Source organism: Bubalus bubalis, chromosome 9 (assembly GCF_019923935.1).
Source record: "Bubalus bubalis isolate 160015118507 breed Murrah chromosome 9, NDDB_SH_1, whole genome shotgun sequence".
Lineage (NCBI taxonomy): Eukaryota > Metazoa > Chordata > Mammalia > Artiodactyla > Bovidae > Bubalus > Bubalus bubalis.
In genome coordinates, this window is record NC_059165.1 from 104,934,650 (window position 1) to 104,959,220 (window position 24,571).

Genomic DNA, 24,571 nt, shown 5'->3' on the forward strand with positions numbered 1-24,571 from the left:
GCCTGCAATGCAGTAGACTGGGTTTGATCCCTAGGTTGGGAAGATCCTCTGGAAAAGGGAACAGCTACCCACTCGAGTATTCTAGCCTGGAGAATTCTAAAGATTATTCCATGGCAAAGAGTCAGACGTGACTTTGCCACTCCCACTTTCACTTTCAGAATGAACACAACCCATCATAATTCACAGCCTTGGGCAGAAGAGAGAGCATAGACTTCGAGCAGAAGGTCCCAGGTTCCAGTCCTGACCCAATCAATCAATACACATGAGTGAATGGTGGATGAAGGAGCTTTTCGCTCCCATTTCACACCCTTTATCATGCACTTCCCAGATGCTCAGCTTTGTCCTGCAAAAAAACTGGGATCCCAGAGAAATCTCAGCCTAGTCTGGCCTCCAACAATCTCCTATCCTGCTGAGGAAGATAGAACCTGACACCGACATTCCCACTTTTATTACCGTTGAGAGCAATAATAGAAGAAATCACAGGCAGCCAGCAAACAGGGAAGGGAGCCAAGGGGGAGGGACTGGGATAGAGGAAGGATGCCAGGGCCATAAAGAGAGAGGAAGTGGAGCGCTCAAACGTTAGACAGACGGCACGTGGCCAGCGACTGTTATACACTGACCAGGGAGGAAGTTGGACTGAATAGATAATGAAGGGCAGTGGGAGGTTAATCCTTCTTGGCAGATCTTTTCACTTGTCTTGGTTGGTTTTGTATACCTCCAAAGATGGGGAGCTAACTCCTGAGGGATGCAACCTAGCCCTTCCTAGGCATGATCATCTGTCAAGAAGTTTGACGCAACATGATTTTTCAAGTAGTGGCCACCGTGGGTAAAAAGGCTGAATGCAATTGACTGGGGAAGGAGGGTTACCCATGTGAACCAGGCAGCCAGTCCCTGTCGCAGGCTGGATCTGGAGTCAAACCCACCGGAATCTCTCCTCTACCTCTTATGGGCCTGATGACTTCATCTCTCCAAGTCTATTTCCTCTCCATTCCTCTGAAAAGACTGTGCCCACAGCCTACTTCATAACTACCAACTTCATAGATTTATGTATATCTTCAATGAGCAAAATGCCCTGCAAACTGTAGGTGCAGAATAACTGTGGTGCCCTGCTCCAGATCCAGAGTTCTCTGGAATCTGTCTCAACTTCATATGTACTTTTCCTAATCTCTAAACTCTGCACATGCTCTAACTTACGCCTCACATGTCATTATCCCATAACCCAAACCTGGCAAACTCCTAAACATCTCTCAAAGCCCTCAAAGTTACCCTTGTTTTCTTTGTTTAAGAAACAAAGAAAACATGAAACCTAGGGAACCGGGACCATCTGGGATCTGGTTCAAGACTGGACCCACTGACATGTAATGTGAGTTTCTGGAGGGCAGAGATTCCAATTGGCAAGTAGTAGACACGCAGTCAGAACTTGCTGGATAAATGAGTGAGAGAATCAATGAGTGAATGAATGAATGAAACAGTAGTCATTTGGGAGAGGTGCCCAAAGCCGAGATTCAAGACTCTGCTAACGCTTAGTAGCCTGTATCCGCAAGTCCCACTACCGCAGAGGGCGCAAGGGGGCAGTTAACGAGCGAGGAGGGGCTTCCGGGAGGGGTCTTCAGCCCTTCCGGTCCGGCCCCTTTAAGGGGCGGGGACAGTAGGGCGGGCGCTCGGAGCGTCAGGGCGGCGCTAAGATGGCGGCGGCGGTCGAAGGGTCCGGGGCGGCCGAGGTCCCCAGCTCGCTGCTGCTCGTAGTAGGCGGCGAGTGCGGGTGCCGGGGGCTGCTTGCCTACGTGCTGGAGGAGCTTGAACGAGGTCGGACCGGTCCGGGAACGCGGTGCCGGGGAGGCGGTAGCGGCCGCACATCTCGGCCTGAGAGCCAGAGGATGGAGCAGTCGGGGCGGGGGCCGGGCGGATCGGGGGGCGGGGGTGGCCAGGGCCCCTATCCTCTTACCGTTAGACGCAGGGCGCAGGCAGAGTCTATAGGCGCCCGCGGAGGAAGCAGCGTTCGGGGTCGGGCTCAGCTGCTCCTCCTCGAGCCTGGTGCAGACCGGGGAGGGGACACGGGCCCCGGCTTTGGGGGCCCACGCGACTGGGCAGCGTGGGCAACGGCTCCGCTTCCCGCCCTCCGGGCGCGCCTCGATTCCCCGGCTCTTAGTAGCCTGGACGTCCTGGAGGGAGGAGCAGGGATAGGGAGGTTGGGCCCGGAGCCCCGGGGGCCACTTTCCGTAGCTCAGGAGGAACTTCTAATTGGGGTGTGGGCGGGTGCGGCCTGCTTAGGGGATTTGGCACCTGAGTATGTGAGTCATAGATGCACCTGCAGGATTCACCTGCAAGCGCTTGGCACGGTGGGACCGGCGGGCGTGGTGCATCCCGCACCGTGCTCCTTGGAGGGCCTTCATCCGTCATCCCGCATCTCTCAGATCGTCAGCGCCTGTCTTCTATGGCCAGTAAAATGGGATGGCAGCACACAGCTCATGGGTTTGGGGAATGTCACCCCGCAGGGCATAGAGGATAGGGCGGGGACCTCTGGCAGGTTCAGACCTGCACTCTCAGGACTAATGGTCTGGTGGGGAGGGAGGCAGGGAGATGGATCAAGTTTTAAGGTCAGATGGTTTCAGGACTGTTCAGAGGAAGATGCCAAGGGCTGAGAGGACCTGAAGGATGGGAAGGCAGGGAGAGGGGCCTCTGGGCAGTGGGAACAGTTCCTGCAAAAGCTTAGAGGTGGAACCTGTGCGTGGCAGGGCTGAGGATCAGTGAAACCAGTGGTGGGTTGAAGGGGACAAGATGACTGTCTAGGAGGTGGGGACTTGCTTGCTGAGGTCCTAAGTCTTCTTTGTAAAGTGCCCGACTTTTGGGGTTCCTTGATGGTGGATGCAGTGAGATCCAGAGGCACAATGGATGTTTCTGAATCTCCTGGCCTTCGTGTGCTGGGGCAGGTTGGGGGACGTGGGGGCTGTGGTGGCCCTCGCTTGCCCTTTGCTAGTTATTGAAATATTCTGGGAGCTGGGGAGCCCAGCTGATTTCCTATCTCCCTTTCCCGCCACCCCACCAGGCATCCGGTCTTGGGACATTGACCCTGGCGTCTGCAGCCTCGATGAGCAGCTCAAGGTCTTCGTGTCCCGGCACTCAGCCACCTTCTCCAGCATTGTGAAAGGTGAGGCTGTGAAAGGTGACCCTGCGTGCACCAGCTGCTCCCCTTCTGTTCACTCAGTGGGCGGATGTTCTCTGAGTGCCAGCTGTGTGCGTCAGGGATGGCTGTAAACAACAACAGTAATAATACAGCTGAAATCCACTGAGTAAGAGCAGGGGCAGCCCCTGAGCCAGCACTCACTCCCTTAGTCATCACCAACTCATGAGGTCAGAACTTGGATTTTTGTTCCCATGTGACAAATGAGGCTGTGTGGTGTGGGGGACAGGGAGACCTCTGAGGAGGGTATTTTTGAATGAGAAGCAGCTGGTGGGGAGGGTGGAGGGAAACACCCAAGCAAAGGGACAAGACATTTGGAAAGTGAGGGGCTGGTGCGTGTGGGTGGGGCCTGGCAGGGACAGGGTGTGGTTTATGGCTGTGATTCTTGCACAGGGTACAAGTAAGTGCTCAGTAGATGGGGAGCTGAGAAAGCAAGGTCGAGGAGGGCGTTGGGACTCTTGGGCAGCCCTACATGGCCTGTGCTCCCTGGGGATTCTGGGGTGACTGGGGTGAGCAGAGTAGCTGCTGGGTGGGGCCTGGGTGTTGCCTGGCTACCCCCTGCTCAGCTGGCCTGTTGAGTCACCTCCAGGCTGCTTCAGGAGGGGAAGGAAATGTCCGTCACCTCATTGTCCCAGTGGTTCCTGGTGGCTTCCTGACCCTCACTGTATCAGATTGGGGGGATTGGGGAGGGCTGGAAATCCCATCTGTGCTGTGTGACCTTGGCGGCCACTTCCCCTCTCTGTGCCTTACTTTCCCTGCCTGAATGGGGCAATATCCACACATGATAAGAAGCTTGTGATAAGCTGATAAAGGATAAGGGTTCAGATCCCAGAATCAACCCCACTCCCCTCTCTGTGACCCATGAGGCCTCCCTGCCCTCGGCTCTCTCTTGCTGCCCCTCGCTCTAGCCCCTTCCTGATCCTCAGACACCGAGAGCTCAGTGCTGCCTCAGGGCCTTTGCCCATGTTGTACCCTTTTCCTAGTGTGCCCTCCTTGGCCTTCCCTGGGCTCAGGCTCCTTGATTATAAAATGGGGTGACGACGCTGTTCCCCACAGGGCTGACAGCTGCAGTTGGGCCCTGCCAGCAGTGGAGGCCTTGTCCCCGCTGTCCCCAGCATGGGGCCTGCCAAGGCGGTTTCCTCTTCTTGCCTCATCCTGACCTGCAGCTCTATCTCATGTCTATTAATCTCCGGATGACCCCCTGGCTGGAGGTCCTGGGAAACCAGAGTGCTGGAGGGGCTCCTGGCCACCTAGGGTCCCCCAGTGAGGCGGGATTTGACCCTGGCGCATGTGGCTCAGCCCTAAACTCAAAGGGCCTGGTTCTCCCACAGGCCAGCGGAGCCTGCACCACCGTGGTGACACCCTGGAGACGCTGGTCCTCCTGAATCCATCAGACAAATCCCTGTGTGATGAGGTAGGAAAGGGAGGGCTTCTGGGGGAAATGGGCTGCTGGGACCGCCGCCATCCCCTGGCCCCAGCCTCTGGGGGCCCCTGACTTCATCTGCTTGAAATTCTCTTCCTGACACCCAGCAGCAACAAAGCCTCCCCTGATGACTCCAGCCTCGATTTAGTCCCTCTTCAGAGCTGCTGATGGGAGTAGGTGGAGTCAGAAAAGGCTGGAGCATGGGAGGATTGAATGGGATAGGGAAGGGCTGGAGTGTGGGAGGGCAGAACCCAACCAGTGTTTTTGGGTCTCATGTGTTCCCGTGGGCTGGGCCCTGCTAGTTGTTTGAACTGACTTCTTAATAATTCTAGCTTGTGGATATCAGCACTCTTCTCTCAGTTTCGTATGAGATAGAGTCCTCTAGAGATCCTTGTACAGGTTGATGCCTTTGATCAAAAATGCCCTGTTTTGCTCCCTGAGGAGGCTCTGGTGGAAATAGCCAGACACAGTCCCCTCTTCCCTGTGGCACCTGGGCTGGGCCAGAGGGAAATGTGGGCTTGGGGGGGCCCAGGAATACTTGGAGGGGGCTCTGGAGCTGGGCTTTGTAGAATGAGCAGGAGTTGGCAGGGAGGATGGGGGCCAGCTCCAGCAGGACGCCCACAGGCTACAATCCTGGCTTCTAGTTTAGTACTAGCCAGGCCACTTGGGGGACAGATTGTTGTGTTTTGGTCACTAAGTCGTGTCTGACTCTTTGGTGACCCCATGGACTGTAGCCCACCAGGCTCCTCTGTCCATGGGATTTCCCAGGCAAGAATATAGGAGTGGGTTACCCTGTCCTTCTCCAGGGGATCTTCCCAACCCAGGGATCAAACCCATGTCTCCTGCATTGGCAGGCAGGTTCTTCACCCCTGAGCCACCAGGGAAGCCCTGATAGGACAAGAGTAGGGTGGTTATACATAGATCTGGGGCTGGAGACCACCCCAAAGAGGGGTGCTGGCCATCTCACTGCATGGAATAGTGCTTTGAACACTCTCCCCCTCTCTCAGCTCCGGAACCTTCTGCTAGACCCTGCCTCTCACAAGCTGCTGGTGCTGGCGGGGCCCTGCCTGGAGGAGACAGGGGAGCTGCTGCTCCAGACCGGGGGCTTCTCACCCCGCCACTTCCTCCAGGTCCTGGGGGACAAAGAGGTGAGCTGCCCCCTCGCCATCCTGCCTCTGAAGTCTGGCTCATCCCCCCTGGGCTGAGCTGCCCAGGTGACCTACTTCCCCCGCCCCGAGCATCGTCCCTTCTTCCTATGTGGGGTGGTAGTGACGACATGTACTGTCAGGCTCCGTCCAGTGGCCCACTGCAAGGTGAGGGCCTTCAGATCACATGTTGCAAAGGTTCCAAGTGGCATCCCAGATTCTAGGTCCCATCTGGGACACAACTGGATGGGGTCCCATCTGACCCCTAGTCTGAGTGGGGCAAACGCACAGAAAACTGTGGGAAACCATGTTTTCGTACTGTAGTGAGTGATGTAGTGATGGTAAGATAAAGGCCAGTAGACGGAGGTGGGGGTCGGGGTGTGTGTAGAAAGTCTCCCTGCAGGGAAGTGTGCTCTAGGGTGTGAGAACAGCAAGTGCAAAGGCCCAGGGGCAGGGAGAGTGAGAAGGTGGGGGAGGGCCAGAGGGGAACAGGTGGTGAGACAGGACCATGGGCCCTGCTGGGCTGTGGGGAGAGCTTGGTTTTGTCCTGAGGGTGACAAGGGGAGGCAAAGGGGCTTAGCTTTCCCAAAGGGCTGGGTGTTGCCTGGCTCCGGGTGACCCCTTAACCATTCCCCCTTGTTCAGATCCGGGATCTCCTGGCCTCCACACCCCCGCCTGCAGAGCTGCCCAAGCTCACCATCACCTGCCCGACCTTTGGTGACTGGGCCCGGCTGGCCCCCGAAGTGCCCGGCCTGCAGGGCATGCTCCAGCTGCGGTTGAACCCTCCGGTGCAGCTGCCGGCTTCCGAGGGCCTGCGCGAGTTCCTGGAGTACGTGGCCGAGTCCCTGGAGCCGCTCTCGCCCTTCGAGCTGCTCGAGCCTCCGGCCTCTGTGGGCTTCCTCAGGCTCGCCCGGCCCTGCTGCTACATCTTCCCCGGTGGCCTAGGTGATGCCGCCTTCTTCGCCGTCAATGGCTTCACTGTGCTGGTCAACGGCGGCTCCAACCCCAAGTCGAGCTTCTGGAAGCTGGTGCGGCACCTGGACCGGGTGGACGCTGTGCTGGTGACCCACGCTGGCGCCGACAGCCTCCCGGGCCTCAACAGTCTGCTGCGGCGCAAGCTGGCGGAGCGTGACGAGGCGGCTGCTGGCGGGGGCTCCGGGGACGACCGGCTCCGCCGGCTGATCTCCCCCAACCTGGGCGTCGTGTTTCTCAATGCCCGCGCTGCTGCCTCTCGGCTGGTGCGTGGCGAGGATGAGGCCGAACTGGCCCTGAGCCTCCTGAGCCAGCTGGGCATCACCCCTGTGCCCCTGAACCGAGGGCCGCTGCCTGCCGAGCCCACCGTGCTCTTCCAGAAGATGGGCGTGGGCCGGCTGGACATGTATGTGCTGCACCCGCCTTCAGCCGCCACCACTGACCACACCCTGGCCTCCGTGTGCGCCCTGCTGGTGTGGCACCCTGCGGGCCCCTCCGAGAAGGTGGTGCGTGTGCTATTCCCTGGCTGCACGCCCCCCACCCGCCTCCTGGATGGCCTGGTCCGCCTGCAGCACCTGGGGTTCCTGCGGGAGCCGGTGGTGACGCCCCAAGACCTGGCGGGGCCTCGGCGAGCTGAGAGCAAGGAGAGCGTGGCCTCCCGGGACAGCTTGAGGAGAGAGGGCCGCACGATAGTGCCCTCCAGGCCCACCCAGGAGCGCCCAGGGGTGGCCCGGAAGGACTCCCCACGGACTGAGGCCCCTCGCAGGGCTGAGAAAGAAGCCAGGCCCTCCCGGGAGGTGAAGAAGGACCCCAGACCCAGTGCCCCTCGCGTCCAACCCCGGGAGGTGCGCCGGGCAGCCTCTGCAGTGGTTAGTGGCAAGAATGTGGGTGCCCAGGTGGCTCCCAAGCCCCGCAGAGCACCCAACACACCCCGCCCAGGGGTCCCACCAGCTGAGAATGGGCCCCGCAGCCCCACCAGCTTCCGGAGCGGAGAGGCCAGCCCCCCGACAGAGGCCTGCAGCTCCCCGGCCCCCCAGCTTGTGGCCACACCCAGCCAAGAGAGCAGCCTGGATCTGGGGCTCAGCCCGGCAGGGGAGGAAGGCGGCAGCTTAGAGGAGAAAACCCTGGAGCTGCTGTTGGCCGCCAGCACCCCCCAGCCGTGTACACCCTCGCCCGCCGAGACCCAGCAGGGCCCAACAGAGAGCAGCGGGCCGCTGTCGCTGAGCCCCCTGCGGGGTGGGGAGCCCGGGCCGGATGCCTCCCCCACAGTGACCACGCCCTCGCTGCCCGCGGAGGTGGGCTCCCCACACTCCACAGAGGTGGACGAGTCCCTGTCCGTCTCCTTTGAGCAGGTGCTCCCGCCACCAGCTGCAGCTGCGAGTGAAGCTGGGCTCAGCCTCCCGCTCTGTGGCCCTCGGGTGCGGCGCTCGGCCTCCCCGCACGACGTGGACCTGTGCCTGGTGTCGCCCTGTGAGTTCGAGCACCGCAAGGCCGTGCCCATGGCGCCGGCCCCCGTGTCCCCCGGCAGCTCCAACGACAGCAGCGCCCGGTCGCAGGAGCGGGCGGGGGCTCCGGGAGGCGCCGAGGAGACACCACCCACATCCGTCAGCGAGTCCCTGCCCACCCTGTCTGACTCGGACCCCCTCCCGGCTGCCCCTGGCACTGCCGACTCAGACGAGGACACGGAGGGCTTCGGGGTCCCCCGCCGTGACCCACTGCCTGACCCCCTCAAGATCCCCCCACCGCTGCCCACCCCACCTAGTATCTGCATGGTGGACCCGGAGATGCTGCCTCCCGAGCAGGCCCGGCTGAAAGGAGGCGGCAGCCGTACCCGGAAGCCCCTTACCCGCCCCAGCTCTGGCACTACTCCCCCCAAAGCCACTCCAGTGACTGCTACCAAAACCAAGGGGCTGGCCAGTGGGGACAGGGCCAGTCGGCCACTCAGCGCCCGCAGCGAGCCCAGTGATAAAGGAAATCGGGCATCCCTGTCCAGAAAGCCCTCGGTCCCCAAGACAACCACTCGAGGTCCATCTGGTAAGTACCCGTGGGCTGGAATCCTGTAGTGGGTTTCCTGTTTTCAGTGTGGTCTCAGCCACACCCACCACCCTCTCTGACCTCTGTTTATCCTATGAAATGGAAACTCTGGCCTGACTGTCTTAAGCACTTGGAGTTCTGAGGTGCTTGAGCAGTATTGTCAGTGGAAACGTCATCCCAGTGAGTACATCTGTGGTAGTGATATTTCCAGTAGCCACTTGAAGCAGAAAGAAATCAGTGAAATTAATTTTAATGGTACATTTTCATGAAACCCCTTTGTGTCCAGGGTCCCAAAACCACCTCCAGGTTTGATGATCGGGTAGGAAGATTTAGTGTGTGGTCACACTTGTAAATGTATTACAACAGAAGGACATAGAGGATCAGCAAAGGGACGAGGCATGGGGAAGTCTGGGAAACCAGGCGTAAGCTTCTGGAACCTTTGTTGTTCAGTTGCTAAGCCATGTCGGACTCTGCAACCTTACAAACTGCAGCACGCCAGGCTTCTCTGTCCTTCACTATCTCGTGGAATTTGCTCAAACTCAAGTCCGTTTTGTCGGTGATGCCATCCAGTCATCTCACCCTCTGTCGCCCTCTTCTCCTCCGCTCAATCTTTCCCAGCATCAAGGTCTTTTCTAATGAGTAGGCTCTTCATATCCAGTGGCCAGAGTACTTGGAGCTTTAGTTTCAGCATCAGTCCTTCCAAAGAATATTCAGGACTGATTTCCTTTAGGATTGACTGGTTTGATCTCCTTATTGTCCAAGGGACTCAAGAGTCTTCTCCAGCACATAGTTCGAACACTAGTGGAATTACACATCACATGCTCAAGTCCCTGATCTCCAAGCTGTGACGACACCTGTGATGTGCCGCCTTCCAGGGCAGCTCCTTAGAGACTCGGGGCCCAGGGTTTCTAGGGGCGCTGGGCATGCAGGCACTTTCCGCTTCACACACACACTGAAAAGGCTTCCTGGGTCCAAATCTTGGACACCAGCTGGGGGGCCCAGTGTTCCCCTGCGTGTTGACACCGTCTACCTGGAGAGAGAATCCCATTCCACAGGCAAAAGGCTCAGTCCCACGAGCACCCTCCACTCCCGTCCAGGCCCAGTGCAGACTGGCACCTGTGCTGCTCACGGGCTGCGAATCAGGGGCTCCCATGACCCCTTCCTTCCATTTGTTAATATGCCAGGGCAGCTGACAGAACTCAGGAAAACCCGTGTACTTACTAGATGACCATTTTATTATAAAAGGCTCCTAAAGAATACAGATCAATAACCAGATGAAGAGATACCTAGGGCGAGATACCGCACAAGGGATTCTCTTTTCTCACAAGCCTTGGGGCCCTGTGTGGTTCTGGTTCCCTGAAGTGGGAAGCTCAGAAAGAGGGCTAGAAAGCTTGAGGGTTTTATGGAGGCTTTATTACCTAGTAACGATTGACTAAATCATTGGCCAGTGTCAGTTGGTTCAGCCTTAAGCCATGGCCCTCCTCAAAAATCAGGGGCAGGACTGAAAGTTCTGACCCTCTAATCACATGATTGGTTCTCCTGACAACCAGCCCCCACCCTGGGCTGGGATCTAAAGCCGTTAGCCAAACCTGGTTGTGATGGAGGAGAGCTTCTGAGGAATAACAAGACACCCATTTTACCTCTCTGGCCCTAAAATATTTTTTAGAACTGAAGACCAGAGAGCAAATATGGCAAAAGATGCTCCCATTGCTCTTACTGATCAGAAAATTCCAAGAGTTTGAGAACTATGAGTCAGGAACTGGAGATAAAAACCAAGTATATCTGAGCAGGCTCTGGGAGTTGGTGATGGACAGGGAAGCCTGGCGTGCTGCAGTCCGTGGGGTTGCAAAGAGTCAGACACGACTGAGCAACTGTACTGATACCTGAGAATGACCAAATATATTTATTTCTCATAAATCACAGTATTGCAGTCTACCCCCTGGTGGAACAGATCTCTTATGGCCAATGACACCCTGTTTTTGTGGATGGAAAATGATTAATCAAAAGTAGTGGGAAACCGTGGGTCCCTGTTACAGACTTACATTTAGGGTCACATTTATAGAACAGATACAACAATAGCACCGACACAAACAGGCCTGACGTGTGGAGAAGTAAGCGTGGGGTGAGGGCTGATTTAAGGAAACGGCATTGCTCCTTGAACCTTATAGTCAGTTTGTACAGAAATCAGCTGGTAGACTAGCTAGATCCTCTTCCTCCTCAGGCCAGTCATTTTCCACAACTGTTACATCCTCAGGAGACTTAACTCAGGCCCTCAATACATTTGATCATCAAAATGCAGTGTTACTGGTGAAGCCACTGGCTTCCACCGTGGCTCAGCAGTAAAGAATCTTCCTGAAGTGCAGGAGACACAGGAGGTAAGGGTTCTATCCCTGCTTTAGAAAGATCCCCTGGAGGAGGAAATGGCAACCTGCTCCAGTATATTCTTGCCTGGAGAATCCTGTGGACAGAGGAGGCTGGGGGGCTACAGTCTGTCGGTCCATAGAGTTGAAAAGAGTCAGACACGACTGAGTGAGCACACACCTGCAGGGTTGCCATAAACTCGTTTACACGAGGTAGTTGAAACTTGCCAAGGCCAGGGTTGTAGCGTATCAAAGTATGGCCAGGGTACGGTTCAGTTTCATTACAGAACAAATCAGTTAAGAACTATGGAGGTGTTCACTTTGCCTCCCCAACAGCATCTGCCTTTGCCCGTGTACCAAACATTATTAAGGATAGAGGTTGTAACGGTTGACCATGATTCAGTTAGCTCTGAATTCCAAGGTAACCAGGGACGAACTCACAGGCTTGTACTGAGTCTGTGTTTTACAGCAGGGCCCACCTCTCCTATAAGGAGAACATAAATGGCATTTAGGTTATTCCTGTCCCTACTGGCTGTGCCACGGGGTATATTTTATTTCTAGCTTTCCTGGAGGCGAGAGCAGTCTGGGTGCATCTGTGTGAATCGTTGAATCGTTAATGCCTCTAGAGAACTTCTCTAAGCTTGAAGAGCCATAGCATTGCCATAAGTGTGTGTGCGCCCCGGGCCTCAGTAGCTAGAACGGAGGGCCACTTGCCCCCTGGCCACTTCAGTCTCTGTTCGTATTAAAACGGTCAAGAGGCGTTGGGCTTGTGAGGTCAGGGTACAGGCCCCTTCCCAGCGCTGGGTTCTAGCATATCCAACATTACTGGCTGAATCTGCCTGACCCACTTTGCTACTACCTTATGCTCTTTCCCTGGTCCAGGAAGATCCCCTGGAGTAGGAAATGGCAACCTGCTCCAGTAGTCTTGCCTGGAAAATCCCATGGACAGAGGAGCCTGGCGGGCTACAGTCCATGGGATCACAAAGCATTGAACACAACTGAGCAGACATACAGACACACACACACACTCTCTCTCTCTCTCCCCCCTCTCCCTCTCTCCCCCCAGGCTGGCTCCCATCCTTCGCCTTCCACCTGGAAGAGAACTCCCCCTGATCTGCCTATTCTAGTTCATCTTTTTCCTCTGAATGCTGCTCCTCATTAAAAGCAAATTCCACTTGTCCTCAGATCCCCATTAGCACCTGCTCAGCCTCAGCCTCTGGCTTGTGGGCGCATTATTGAATCCAGCGGGGACGTTGATGCCCCTGCATGCTAGTGGCTGGGTGCACTGAGCATGCGTGTTTTGCACCCCAAAATGTTGGATCCCCCAGACTAGAGTTAGATGCATGGTAAGCACACCTAGAAAGAAAGAAAGTGAAGTCGCTCAGTCGTGTCCAACCTCATGGACTGTAGCCCACCAGGCTCCTCTGTCCATGGTATTTCCCAGGCAAGAATACTGGAGCAGGTTGCCATTTCCTTCTCCAGGGGATCTTCCCAACCCAGGGATTGAACCCTGTCTCCCGCATTGTAGGCAGATGCTATACCATCCGAGCCACCAGGGAAGTCACCTAAATGTAGTTTAATTTAGCTGGAGCCTGCCACGAGACTTCACACAGCCTGCCTTGTCTCTGGTGGGGTCGTTCCCCCAAGGAACTTGAGCCACCTAGTGATGCCCTCTGCTTTAATCCCATCAGGGACCCGCTATTTTTCCCCCTTTTTGATGAATAGTTTTCTGTCCGCAAAAATAGGATGCCACATGCTTGGGTGTGCGTGTGTGCTACGTCGCTTCAGTTGTATCCAACTCGGTGACCCCATGGACTGTGTAGCCCACTAGACTCCTCTGTCCATGGGGTTCTCCAGGCAAGAATGCTGGAGTGGGTTGCCATGCCCTCCTCCAGGGCATCTTCCCGACCCAGGGATCTAATCCATGTCTCCTAAGTCTGCCGCATTAGCAGGCAGGTTCTTTACAACGAGTGTCACCTGGGGAAGCCCCATGTTGGGCACGCTGCCATTATATTTTGACCATCATAGCCAGGGACGTTTCTAAGCGGTTGATGATCAAGATTTGCAGTTACACAGTGATTACGTAGAGCAGTCTGCTGGGAGCCACACACCACGCGGTTTGCAGTCCCAGAGGAAATGGTTCCCAATGTTGTCCTTTGTGTAGTAGATGTAGCCTGAAAATAGGAGTCTGAGATACAGGCACATCGCTTAAATTCCATTTAGTCATGAACAGTTTTCCTGTTCATTAATGTATCTTAGGACCAGAATGTCTCCCAGAGTGACACCATTCGGGTTTGCAGGCTGCTGCTCCATCTCGTCAGGTCCCCAGATCAGGGCTGGTCTCAGCAAACTAGCTTCAGCCTGCCAGGCATCTGGCATGCTTCTGCTAAGAGATCATATTATTCTGCTCTAAGCCTCTCTCCAGGTATTAATAAAATGTTGGGTTTCCCTCATTGCATAACCCACTTATTCATCCCTTTACCCTCAGAGGTAATTTTTCCTTTCTCCTTGCCATTTGTCATTTCTCTTTTGCTCAACACTTTTGCACCCTTGGAAGGGACATTAGTTTGGCCACTACACTGGTCCAGCTTGCTGCCAGGAAGCTAACCCCAACCTCCTCCCCGCCCCCTCCCCTCCCAGGGTTGCACAAGGACAGGACCGGTGGGCTTTCACAACCTCCAGACAACACAACGGCATTCACTGTCAGCCCCAACGTTGCCAGAGGGGATGAGGGCGCTTTCCACCCCGTAGGGCCCTTAGGAATTCCGACAGATTTAAAGGTGCAGTTACAGTTTCCTGTTTGGGACTTGGCCGCGCTGCTGGCATCTGCAGCTGCATGCCTGGTTCTGGGGCCACTGCATCAAGTAGCTGGGGCGGGGCAGGGGTGGGTTGCTATGGTGTGGGGAAGATGTACCAGCATCCATGCCTGCTTCCCCATACCCTCCAGAAAAGTGAAGGAAGCTGTTCAGTGGGGACCCTCCCTTAGCCCCCTCGTGTTGAGTGTGAGCACACACTCAGGAAGGCGAGTAAGCCAGCCTCTCAAGCCTTTATCATCTCCCCTGGTTTTAGACAGCAAATGTTCCAGCCACTCAGTCGAATTTTCTACTAAACCATTACTCAGAGGATGATACGCAACATCCCTGATGTGAAATCTCTTGCCCCACCGTTGGACAGTATGGGCTGAAAAAGTACATCTCTCTGTGTGTCTGAAGGAATGTAACTCGGTGGCTCAAACTGTTACAGTATTTTCTGTTCCAACCCTTCGATAGTATTTTGAGCATTTGCGTTGGACCTTCAGGTATGCAAACCTAGAGGGTTTGTTCCTGTTGGGATTCATTTATAGCCCCCAGGGTTACTGGCCTTGGTCCACTGTAACCCACTTGCCAGCTCCATCTCCCGGGGCATTTCCCCCAGAGCCAACTGCAGTTTCTCTCTCTGGTTGACAGTGTACTCACCTGCATTTTTGTGCCTCACAGGGCGCCAGAAGACTAGATCTAGGTCTAGATTTGGCCCCCTCCTCCTCATTGCTGATAATCTGCCTACAATGAGGGGGACCTGAGTTCGATCCCTGGGTCAGGAATATCCCCTGGAGAAAGGAACAGCTACCCACTCCAATATTCTTGCCTGGAGAATCCCATGGATAGAGGAGCCTGGCAGGCTACAGTCCTTGGGTCGCAAAGAGTCGGACACAGTTGAACAACTAACACTTTCACGACTGAATTGCTGCAGCCCACCTCCCCATGCTGACTCATTCTTGGACCCCAGAACATCTACTTTGTGGTTCAGTGACCTTCCAGATCTAGAAGGGGTTCTTCTGTTGGAGGTTGACATGTCCTGCTTGACCATGTCCTTTAAATTCCCAGAGTGCTTTCAATAGGGCTGTGCCCCTTGCAGACGTCCCTTTTATAGCCCAGGTTTCCATTGCCCATACCTGACCACACCACCAGGAGTCAGTAAAAACACGAAGGGGCTTTTACCGTTGCTCAATTCTTCCACCGCCGCTAGGAAAACAGCATGCACTTCAGCCCACTGAGCTGATTTGTTCTTGCTGCCTTCAATCACAGTCTGGCCATCTCCTGGTCTTAATGCAGTCACTTGCCAAACAGGGTATTATCCATTCATCTTAAAACTGCCATCCATAAAGCAAGCGCTCGCTGTGATTCATTTGAGAGCTGTCCACGGGGCTTGTCCTCATGCCAGTTGGTTCCAGCAGCTCCTCAGTTGGCTCCGAAGTCGATCCTGGAGGAAAAGAGGATATGTGCCCAGGATACAGTGGGTGCCTCCCTGCTTCCCCCTGGCAGCCCGCAGCCCTCTGAACCAATTGCGTTTTATGATGGAGCTCTCAGGACTTTCCTGGTGGTCCAGTGGTTAGGACTTCGCAGTTCTGCTGCAGAGGGCCCAGGTTTGCTCTCTGGTCAAGAAACTAAGATCCTGCAGGCTGTGTGGAGTGGCAAAAAGTATTCTGGAACTCTCCTGGGCACTGTCCTCCTTATCAGTGCTTCTCTGACATCGCCCAGGACATTCTGGGCGCCTCGGGTCTCGTGATTGCTTTATGTCTGTCAGTCATCAGCCAGTAAATGCCCAGTCACAGGCTGCTAACTGTCTCTCAAGTACCTTGTTCAGACGGCAGCATCTTGGAATTTTGTGGTCCAAAATCCCAACAGTCACTGCTAGAAGGCACTTGTGGACTTTTACCAGAAGCTCTAGTCTTCAGAGTATGGTGGCAGAGACTCCCCAAATCATATCTGAGTTGGGGGGTCAGCAGGGCCCAAAGGCCAAGTTGAGAGGGCTGCCGCCACTTGTAATTCAGACGCAACCTGCTCGTTTGGGTCCCCAATTCAGATAGACCTGTCTTTTGGGTGGTTTTACAGATGAGAGCTAGCATGGTTCCCAAATGAAAACCCAAACCCGGCCAAATGCTGGGATTCCTGTTCAGTCCTGGGGACGGTAGTGATAGCAGTTTGTTTTTAGTCTTTGGGAGACTATCCCAGGCAGCTCCTGCCCAGGTCCTCCCTGGAAATTTGACTGTTTGGGCCGGCCTGGGGACTGGTGCTGGGTTTATTTACGCACCCTAGTTGGTCAGTGGACATGAGTTTGAGCAAACTCCAGGAGATGGTGAAGGACAGGGAAGCCTGGTGTGCTGCAGTCCATGGGGTCGCAAGGAGTCAGACACAACTGAGTGACTGAACAAGCTGGTCACGTGTGTCCCATTGCATTCAGATCAGCCCTCGCCTGCTCTTTGCTTTCCACTGCCACCAAGTGCGATCAGCAGCGTGCGTGAGTACCCCGGGCATCTGCCTCGAGGCCATGTCGCTTCTGAGCAGATTATGACTGAGTTCAGGGATCCCTTAGTGCAGAAAAAGAATGGTGGGATCCTTCCCCCGTGGAGGCCAGTTGCCGCTAGCCCTCTTCTGAGATCAAGACAGAGAAGAGCATCCGCCACATGAGTTGCTGAGTAGCAGCCTCCTGGCATTTTCTGTGTGGTTGAGACCGTGTCCAAACTGCTGAGCCAGTGGGCAGTACAGCTTGGTTTCAGCCTCGATAGTCTGCAGTTTCCACAAACCATCTGCCTTTTTCAGGCCACACAGGGCTGTATGGTACAGTGAACTCAATGGTACCGGCACTCCGCTTCTAGTCTGTAATGAATTAAAGTAGCCAACTCTTTTTGCTCCCCAGGCACTCTAGATCATTCTGCATTAGCCACCATATGCACTCAGGTTCCCACCTAGTGTCTCTGATTAAAACTGGCCAGAGGGCAGACTTAACAGGTCTTTGCTGTACAATGTTAAGTAGGGAAGACAACCTCCATCGTAGTTATATATTCATGTAAAGGAGATGTGACCACCTCACACAAAATCTGTTCATACACCCCAGTTTTCATTCAAATGTTCACCTTAATCCCATCAACGTTTCATCTCCATTCATCCCAGTCTAATCTTAGCCGCCCACTAAGACTTCACCAACAAGGGTTGGAATCACAGTGTGTTGGGCTCCTGTATCTAGGAGTCCTGGGGAAGGCCTCTCTCCTCTTCTGGCCGTTTTATCCACACCTGCATATGCATGTGGGCTTCCCAGGTGGCACCAGTGGTAAAGAACCCGCCTGCCAGTGCAGGAGACATGAGACACCTGGGTTCAACCTCTGGGTTGGGAAGATCCCCTGGAGGAGGAAATGGCAACCCACTTCAGGATTCTCTTCCTGGAGAATCCTGTGGACAGAGGAGCTTGACGGGCTACAGTCCGTGGGGTCTCAAGGAGTCGGACACGACTGAGTGACACAGCACACACGCATTTGCATACAGCCTTGGGTCCCTGCCCAGGCATGGGACCGGAAGGCCCTGGCCCTGGCTCCAGTCTTTATCTTGATTAATCAGTGAACACCTGGGGATCCCTAGTCAGGTTTCTTATTTAATTTTTTGCTTCCAGCTTTTGAACCTCTTCCAAACTAGAGTAAATCATGGACTTCTTTGGGGCCCTTTAATGTTGGGGTCCACACTGGTCCACTCCCATCTTGGAGTGCTGCATCAGTTGACAACTTCATCAGCTGAAAACTGGGCCTCTGGGCTCCGGTGCCAAGTTGAATCTTGGAGACAGAGTTTTGGATGAAGTAGGAAAGAGGACTGTTATACTACTTTGCCAGGCAAAAGGGGATGTGTGGGTTTGTGCCCCTGAAAAACTGTCCCCCAACCCGGGGGGATTTGATGAGTTTTATAGCCGAGGTTGCAGGGCACAGTTGCTGATAAGGTTGGGGTGTGTGCCGGGCCTGCACACCTGTAATCTGGTGTCAGGTAGTCTGTCTCTCTCTTTTTTTTTAATTTATGTTTCTGGTTGTGCTAGGTCTTGGTTGCTGCGCACGGGCTTTTTGTCGTTGCAGCGCGCAGGCTTCTCATTGCAGTGGCCTCTCTGGCTGGGAAGCATGGGCTCTAGGCTTGTGGGCTTCGGTAGTCACCACACACGGGCTCAGTAGTTGAGGCGTGCAGGCCTCGGGCGTGAGGGCTTTAGTGGTTGCGGTGCATGAGCATAGTAGTCGCAGCGGGCGAGCTCTAGAGCGCAGGCTCCAGAGTGGTGACGCAGGGGCTTCCCAGACCAGGGATCAATCCTGTGTCCCTGCATTGGCAGGCAGATTCTTAACCACTGGACCACCAGGGAAGTCCTTCAGGTAATCTCCTGATGAACATCCTTTAATTCCTTTAATCTGGTGGTGGTCTCTGGAGTGAAGAATGCTGAAGTCTTCTGTTTGTTGGTTTTAGTTCTGTAAAGAGCTCCGAGTAGCCCTTGAGGTAGAACCTGGTTTCTTGGCTGCTCCTCTTTTCCTGCACTTCCCCTCCCATCTCTGATTTAGCATTTGCTTGAATCTGCCCTTTGGACCTCAGGGAACGTCTGTCTTGGAGGATGGAGTCTGTTCCCTACAAATAAGGAGGGACACAGAGCGGCTTCTGTACCCAGGAGCCCCATAGGGCCCCGCTTGGTTTCACATCAACCCCCTGTTTCAGCTCCATCCATGCTTCATTCTCTCCTCGTTTCAACAACCATCTGAAGACTCACTCCGCTTGGTTGAGTCCCTTGACTATCCTTTGTCTCTCCCTGTTTTCTAAATTACTTGAATATTCTTGGTGCCATAGGGGAAGCTGAGATAGCAGATCTAATAAGGCTTCTAGAACAGTTTTGTAAACTGGGAAGTAATGTTCCATGGGGTGCCCATGCAGTAAGGGTCCCTTAATCACAGCATTGACCAAAACCTGGGTAACAGGCATCGTCAGTGGTGAATGTCCCAGTTGTAAAACCAGTCCTGTGTGGCTTGCACAGGAAGCATCTCAGCTGCTTCGTTTGGGGTGTCCCACTCGGTGTTTATAGGGCCGGCTGGGCAGTCCCCGTTCTCAGGATAAGCACCCTTTTCAGTGTCTTTTATCCAGTTGACCAGGCTGGCTCTTCCTTTGGGAATAACCTCCTGTGTGTCTGGGACAGTCTGTGACTGTTCAGTAGTGAGCTACGGGTCCTGCATCCACCCAAATGTATTCTTCCACCCGAAGCCTTCAAAACCAAAGACACAGCTGCTCCGGGAATCCGGCGATACCAATCCGCAAAGTGAGTCAGTTTCTTCACACTCCATCCCTTGGTTTTAGTTGTTTCTTGGTTTTGCCCTCCCCCGACATTAACTACCTTCTTGGTGACCAGAGAGAGACCTTAGAGGTACTTACTGTTGTCCCTGCACAGTTTGGGGCAGCTTTAAGGCTAATGGCCAAAGCTTGGATCTATCTAAGTCTGAACTTGGTGCAGGATCAAGGCCTGAGTGAGCACTTTTTAAAAATTTCATTTAGGCTATTACAGATAACATTGCTGTTAAAATCTTGGCTTTTTCTGCCCACTGAAGCCAAATTTAAAAAAAAAAATTCAGAGACAGAGTTTGGAGGAAATAGAAAGATGGCTTTACTCCTCGGCCTGCAGAGTGGGAGAGTGCAGTAGGCTTGGGCCTCGAGCTGCAGCCCCCCTTCCGTGAGGAATCTGGGGGATTACACAAGATGAGAGCACGCAGTCGGGTGGGTGATGAGGAACAAAGGTGCAAGGATCTTGTCTTCTTTCTCTTGCATTGTTTCAGAAACAGCCGTAGGCTGGCGTCAGGTAACCCGGTAACTGGGTCCGTTGTCTTCTGTCTATTGTACTGCGGCCTTCCTTCTGTAATGCAAAAAGAGAAGAACCACAAGGGGTAGTCTGAAGAGTGTGCTGTAAAGGCGAGCACTGGATACAAGATGTAATTAGAGAGTCAAAGGGTGATAGGTGCAAAATGTAGCTCACGCCAAGTTAGGGGGCAGAAAAGCAGACTTACACACTGCAGACGAGGAATAGTTAAAGTGAAAACTAGGAGTGATCGAGCCTGTTCACTGATCTTTTTATCGTCTTTGTTCTCTAGAAAGAAAAACGCATTCCTCTTTTTCCCTTTTCACTGCAGCGGTCATCGGGAAGCTGTGTACTTTGTGTGCTGCGTGTAATTTTGCATGTCTTTATATATCCTGTGAGCCAACTGCTTGGAAGTTGGCTCTACTGTCGCGTCTGGGTTCCACTGGTAACAGTTACCTTTAGTAACTGATTGCAGCGCAGCTGCGGTTTCATTGTGGTTGCCTAGGTAGCCATCCAGGGACCAGAGTTTCTTCATTCCCCATCTTTTTATCCGTACTCTTCAAAAAACACGTTTCTGTCAGCCAGGGCCGTTCTAGTGGATCCCACTACTGACACCAACCAAAGAGGGTTGCTGTACCCAGGTCCAGTGTGTAGGTTTCCGCACACTAACAAGCTTGGGTGCCAGCAGGCTGTCCAGGAATTCGACTCAGTCCCGCCACCATCTACCCAGAGATGGAATCGCGTTCCATTTAGTCTCACAAGGCCGCTCTCCATTTCGGATGCCAGTCACAAGCCCAGGTTTCTACGTGTGCTTCGACCAGCTGCAGACTGGAGGTTCTGATGACCTTGTGCAACTCAGGATGCCAGTTGCAAGTCTGGTTTGTTACCTGTGCTTCTGACTGACTAGCAGCGATAAGAGGTTCCCATGGCCCCTCCTTGGGTTTGGTTAATTCGGTAGCACAGCTCACAGAACACAGGGAAAGACAGGTTTACTCACTAGATTACCAGTTTATTATATATATGAGGCTATTAAAGGATACAAATCAACAACCAGATGAAGAGATACGTAGAACGAGGTCCCCAACAAGGGATCTGATGTCCTTGTGGAGCTTGGGGCTTACACAGCAGCATGCAGAAGCCTCCGGGTTCCCTGATGTGGGAAAGGGCCAGAAAGCTGTCCTTTGGAGATTTTATGGAAGCTTCATTACACAGTTGTGAGTGACTAAATCATTGGCCAAGGGCATTGATTCAACCTCAAGTCCCTCTCCCTTCCATCGAAATCAAAGGGCAAGACTGAAAGTTTCAACTTTTTAATCACAGGCTTGGCTCTCCTGGGAGCCAGCCCCGACTCTGGGGTGGAGCCCGAAGTCACCTTCATTAGCAGAAACCCAGTTGTGATGGAAAGGGTTTGTTTTGAATAACAAGACACTCACTTCACTGTTAGGACCCTGAAGTGGTTTCAGGAAGTGAGGACAAGAAACCAACTCTTGTGACAGATAACTGCCATTGCTCTTACAGATCAGGAAATTTCAAGGGCTCCAAGAGGCACAACTGTGGATAAAGACCAGATACATCTGCAAATGATCAAATTATATATATAGAATAAATCACAAAATTGTATACACCAAAGTTTCAGACACCGCCCCCCCCCCCCAACCGGAAAGGAGCGAGCAGGTGCACAGCATGCACCGCCTGGCTGTACAGGCAGTGGGCACCGTGAGCCGCTTTCACCATCGGGGAACGCTGGGACCCTTCTGAAACTCAAGTTCCCAGAAGGTAGCCAAGGGCCATCTTGTCAGCTTTCTAAGGATAGCAGTCTCAGGCTTTGTGTACTAACTTTTTCTTTTCAGTTTTTGAAAATTGTGATAAAATGAATGTAACATAAAAGTAACCACCTTAAGCCATTTTTCAGTGCACAGTTGAGTAGCATGAAGTATACTGAACTCATGGTGTACGACCATCACCACCATCCGTCTCCAGAGCTCCTTGCATCTTGTGAAACCGGAAGCTCTGTCCCCATGAGATACAAACTCCCCACTCCTCCCTGCCCCCAGCCCACGGCAACTGCCATTCTACTTTGCACTTCAGGGAACCTCATGTAAGGGGAATCTTACAGTCTTGGGGTTTTTTGGTCACTGGTTTCTTCACTTGGCACATTGTCCTCCTGGCTTTATCCATGCTGTAGCATATGTCAGAACTTCCCTTTTAAGACTGAAAAAGTTCCATCATGTGGATGGGCCACATATCCGTTCATTCATTGATGGACCCTTGAGTGGCTTCCGCCTTTTGGCTGCTGTGAACCTGGATGCCTCTCTGGGACCCCTGGTTTCGATTCTTTGGGGTACATACTTGGAAGTGGGGCTGCTGGATCTTATGGTGAGTCGATTTTTACTTTCTTGAGGAACTGCCATCCTGGTTTTCCACAGCGGCTGCACCGTCTTAGAGTCCACCAACAATGCACGAGGGTTCCGTCTCTGCACATCCTTGCTGCCACTCGCTTTATAGCTTCTTTATAGCCCTCCTAATGGGTGTGTGTTTTGATTTGCATTTCACTAATGATTAGCCATGTTGAGCACCATTTTATGTGCCTGTGGGACATTTGTATATCTTTGTGGAAACATCCTTTGCCCATTTTTGAATCAGGTTGTCTTTTTGTGGGTAGGTTGTGAGTTCTCTGTATATTCTGATATTCATCCCTTATCAGATACATGATTTGTGAATGTTTTCTTCCATTCTGTGGGTTGCCTTTTTACTCTGTTGCCAGTGTTCTTTGATGCACAAAATTTCTAATTTTCATAAAGCCCAGTGTTTCTCTTTTCTCTTTTGTTATCTGTGCTGTATGTCATTGCCAGGCCCAGTGTCGTGAAGCTTTTGCCTTATGTTTTCTTCTAAGAATTTTATAGTTTTAACTCTTATATTTTGCTGTTTGATCGGTTTTGAGTTAATTTTTGGATACGTGTGTGTGTGTGTGAGTTGCTCAGTCGTGTCCAACACTGCAACCCCACAGACGGTAGCCTGCTAGGCTTCTCTGTCCATGGGATTCTCCAGGCAAGAGTACTGGAATGGATTGCCATTCCCTTCTCCAGAGGCTATTCCTCACCCAGAGATTGAACGCGGGTCCCCTGCACGGCAGGCAGGTTTTTTACCGTTTGAGCTACAGGGAAGTCCCAGTTTTTAGATATAGTGCTAAATAAACATTGAACTTCATTCTTGTGCATGTTGATATCCAGTTTCCCAGGACCATTTGCTGAAAAGACTGTCCTTTCCCCCACTGAACGTTCTTGGCACCCCTGTCACAAATCATCTGAGCATATATGTGACAGTTTATTATCTGTTCTGTTCCACTGATCTGTAGGTCTGTCTTAATAGTCTTACCATATTGCCTTGATTACTATAGTTTCATAGTAATTTTAGAAATCATGAAATGTGAGTCCTCCAATTTTGTTCCTCCTTTTCAAGGTTATCTTGGCTATTTGGGATCCTATGAGATTCCATCTGAATTTTAGAGTGTAAATTTTTATGTCTACCAAAAAAAAAATCCTGTAGTGTTGGCATCCTAACAGTATTATCTTCCAATCCATGAACATGGGGCGTCTTTCTGTTAATTCATGTTCTCTTTAGTTTCTTTCAGTACTGTTGTGTAGTTTTCGTGTACAAATATTTTACCTTCTTTTTAAGTTAATTCCCAGTTATTTCATTCTTTTTATGCTATCTGTCATAAAGGTTATTGTTTTCTTAATGTTCTTTTTGAATTGTACACTGTTAGTGTATGGAAATGCAATTGCTTTTTGTGTGTTAATTTTGTATCCAGCTATTTTCTAAATTCATCTAACAGGAGTCTTTTTTCTTAAAACTATTTATTTATTTTTGGCTGTGCTGGGTAATCGTTGCTGCGCGGGCTTTTCTCTGGTTGCGCTGTGGCAAGCAGGGGCTGCCTCCCTTTGTGGTGCAGGCTTCTCACTGCAGAGGCTTCTCTTGTTGCAGAGCGCAGGCGCTAGGACGCCCAGACTTCAGTAGCTGTGGCGCGTGGGCTCCGCACTTGCATTTCTGGGATCTAGAGCACAGGATCAATAGTTGTGGCTCGTGGGCTTAGTTGCTCCAAGGCATGTGGGATCTCCCCGGATCAGGGATTGAATTCGTGTCTCCTGCATTGGCACGCTAACAGGTTTCTTTTTTGTGTGTGAAATCTTTCGGATTTTCTACCCATAATATTGTATCACATGTGAACAGAGATAACTTTATTTTTTCCATTCTAACGTGGTTACCTTTTAATTCTTTTTCTCGCCTAATTGTTCTGGCTAGAATTCCTAGCACTGTGTTGACTCAGAGTGGCTTATTGTTCAGTCGCTCAGTCATGTCCGACTCCTGGTGACCTCATGGACTGCAACACGCCAGACTTCCCTGCCCTTCACCATCTCCTGGACCTTGCTCAAACACGTGTCCACAGAGTTGGTGATGCCATCCAACCATCTCGTCTTCTGTCATCCCCTTCTCCTCCTGCCCTCAATCTTTCCCAGCGTCAGGGTCTTTTCTAATGAGTCAGCTCTTCAGGTGTCCAAAGTATTGGAGTTTCAGCTTCAGCATCAGTCCTTCTGATGAATATTCAGGATTGATTTCCTTTAGGATGGACTGGTTTGATCTCCATGCAGTCCAAGGGACTCTCAAGAGCCTTCATCAACACCACAGCTCAAGAGCATCAGTTCTTTGGCAGCTCAAGAGCATCAGTTCAGCCTACTTTATGGTCCAGCTCTCACATCCATACACAACTACTGGAAAAACCATAGCTTTGACTATACTGACCTTTGTTGGCAAAGTAATGTCATTGCTTTTTAATATGCTGCCT

At 52.7% G+C, this 24,571-nt stretch overlaps 1 protein-coding gene across 3 annotated transcripts in view; it reads left to right on the forward strand.

The window, feature by feature from the left end:
* The first annotated feature begins 1,551 nt into the window (after window positions 1-1,551).
* Window positions 1,552-24,571, forward strand: part of MAP1S (microtubule associated protein 1S) — a 33,346-nt gene continuing 10,326 nt past the window's right edge. The window contains exons 1-7 of one of the 3 annotated variants that reach the window (XM_044948316.2): window positions 1,552-1,806; window positions 3,047-3,148; window positions 4,513-4,595; window positions 5,612-5,752; window positions 6,394-8,755; window positions 13,756-13,895; window positions 14,592-15,726. In XM_044948316.2, the coding sequence (XP_044804251.2) occupies window positions 1,686-1,806; window positions 3,047-3,148; window positions 4,513-4,595; window positions 5,612-5,752; window positions 6,394-8,755; window positions 13,756-13,895; window positions 14,592-14,663 (3,021 nt within the window). In that variant the 5' untranslated portion in view covers window positions 1,552-1,685 and the 3' untranslated portion in view covers window positions 14,664-15,726. Of the gene's footprint in view, window positions 1,807-3,046; window positions 3,149-4,512; window positions 4,596-5,611; window positions 5,753-6,393; window positions 8,756-13,755; window positions 13,896-14,591; window positions 15,727-24,571 lie in introns of those variants that run through there. The other 2 variants (XM_044948317.2, XM_006057908.4) reach the window with 2 other exon arrangements.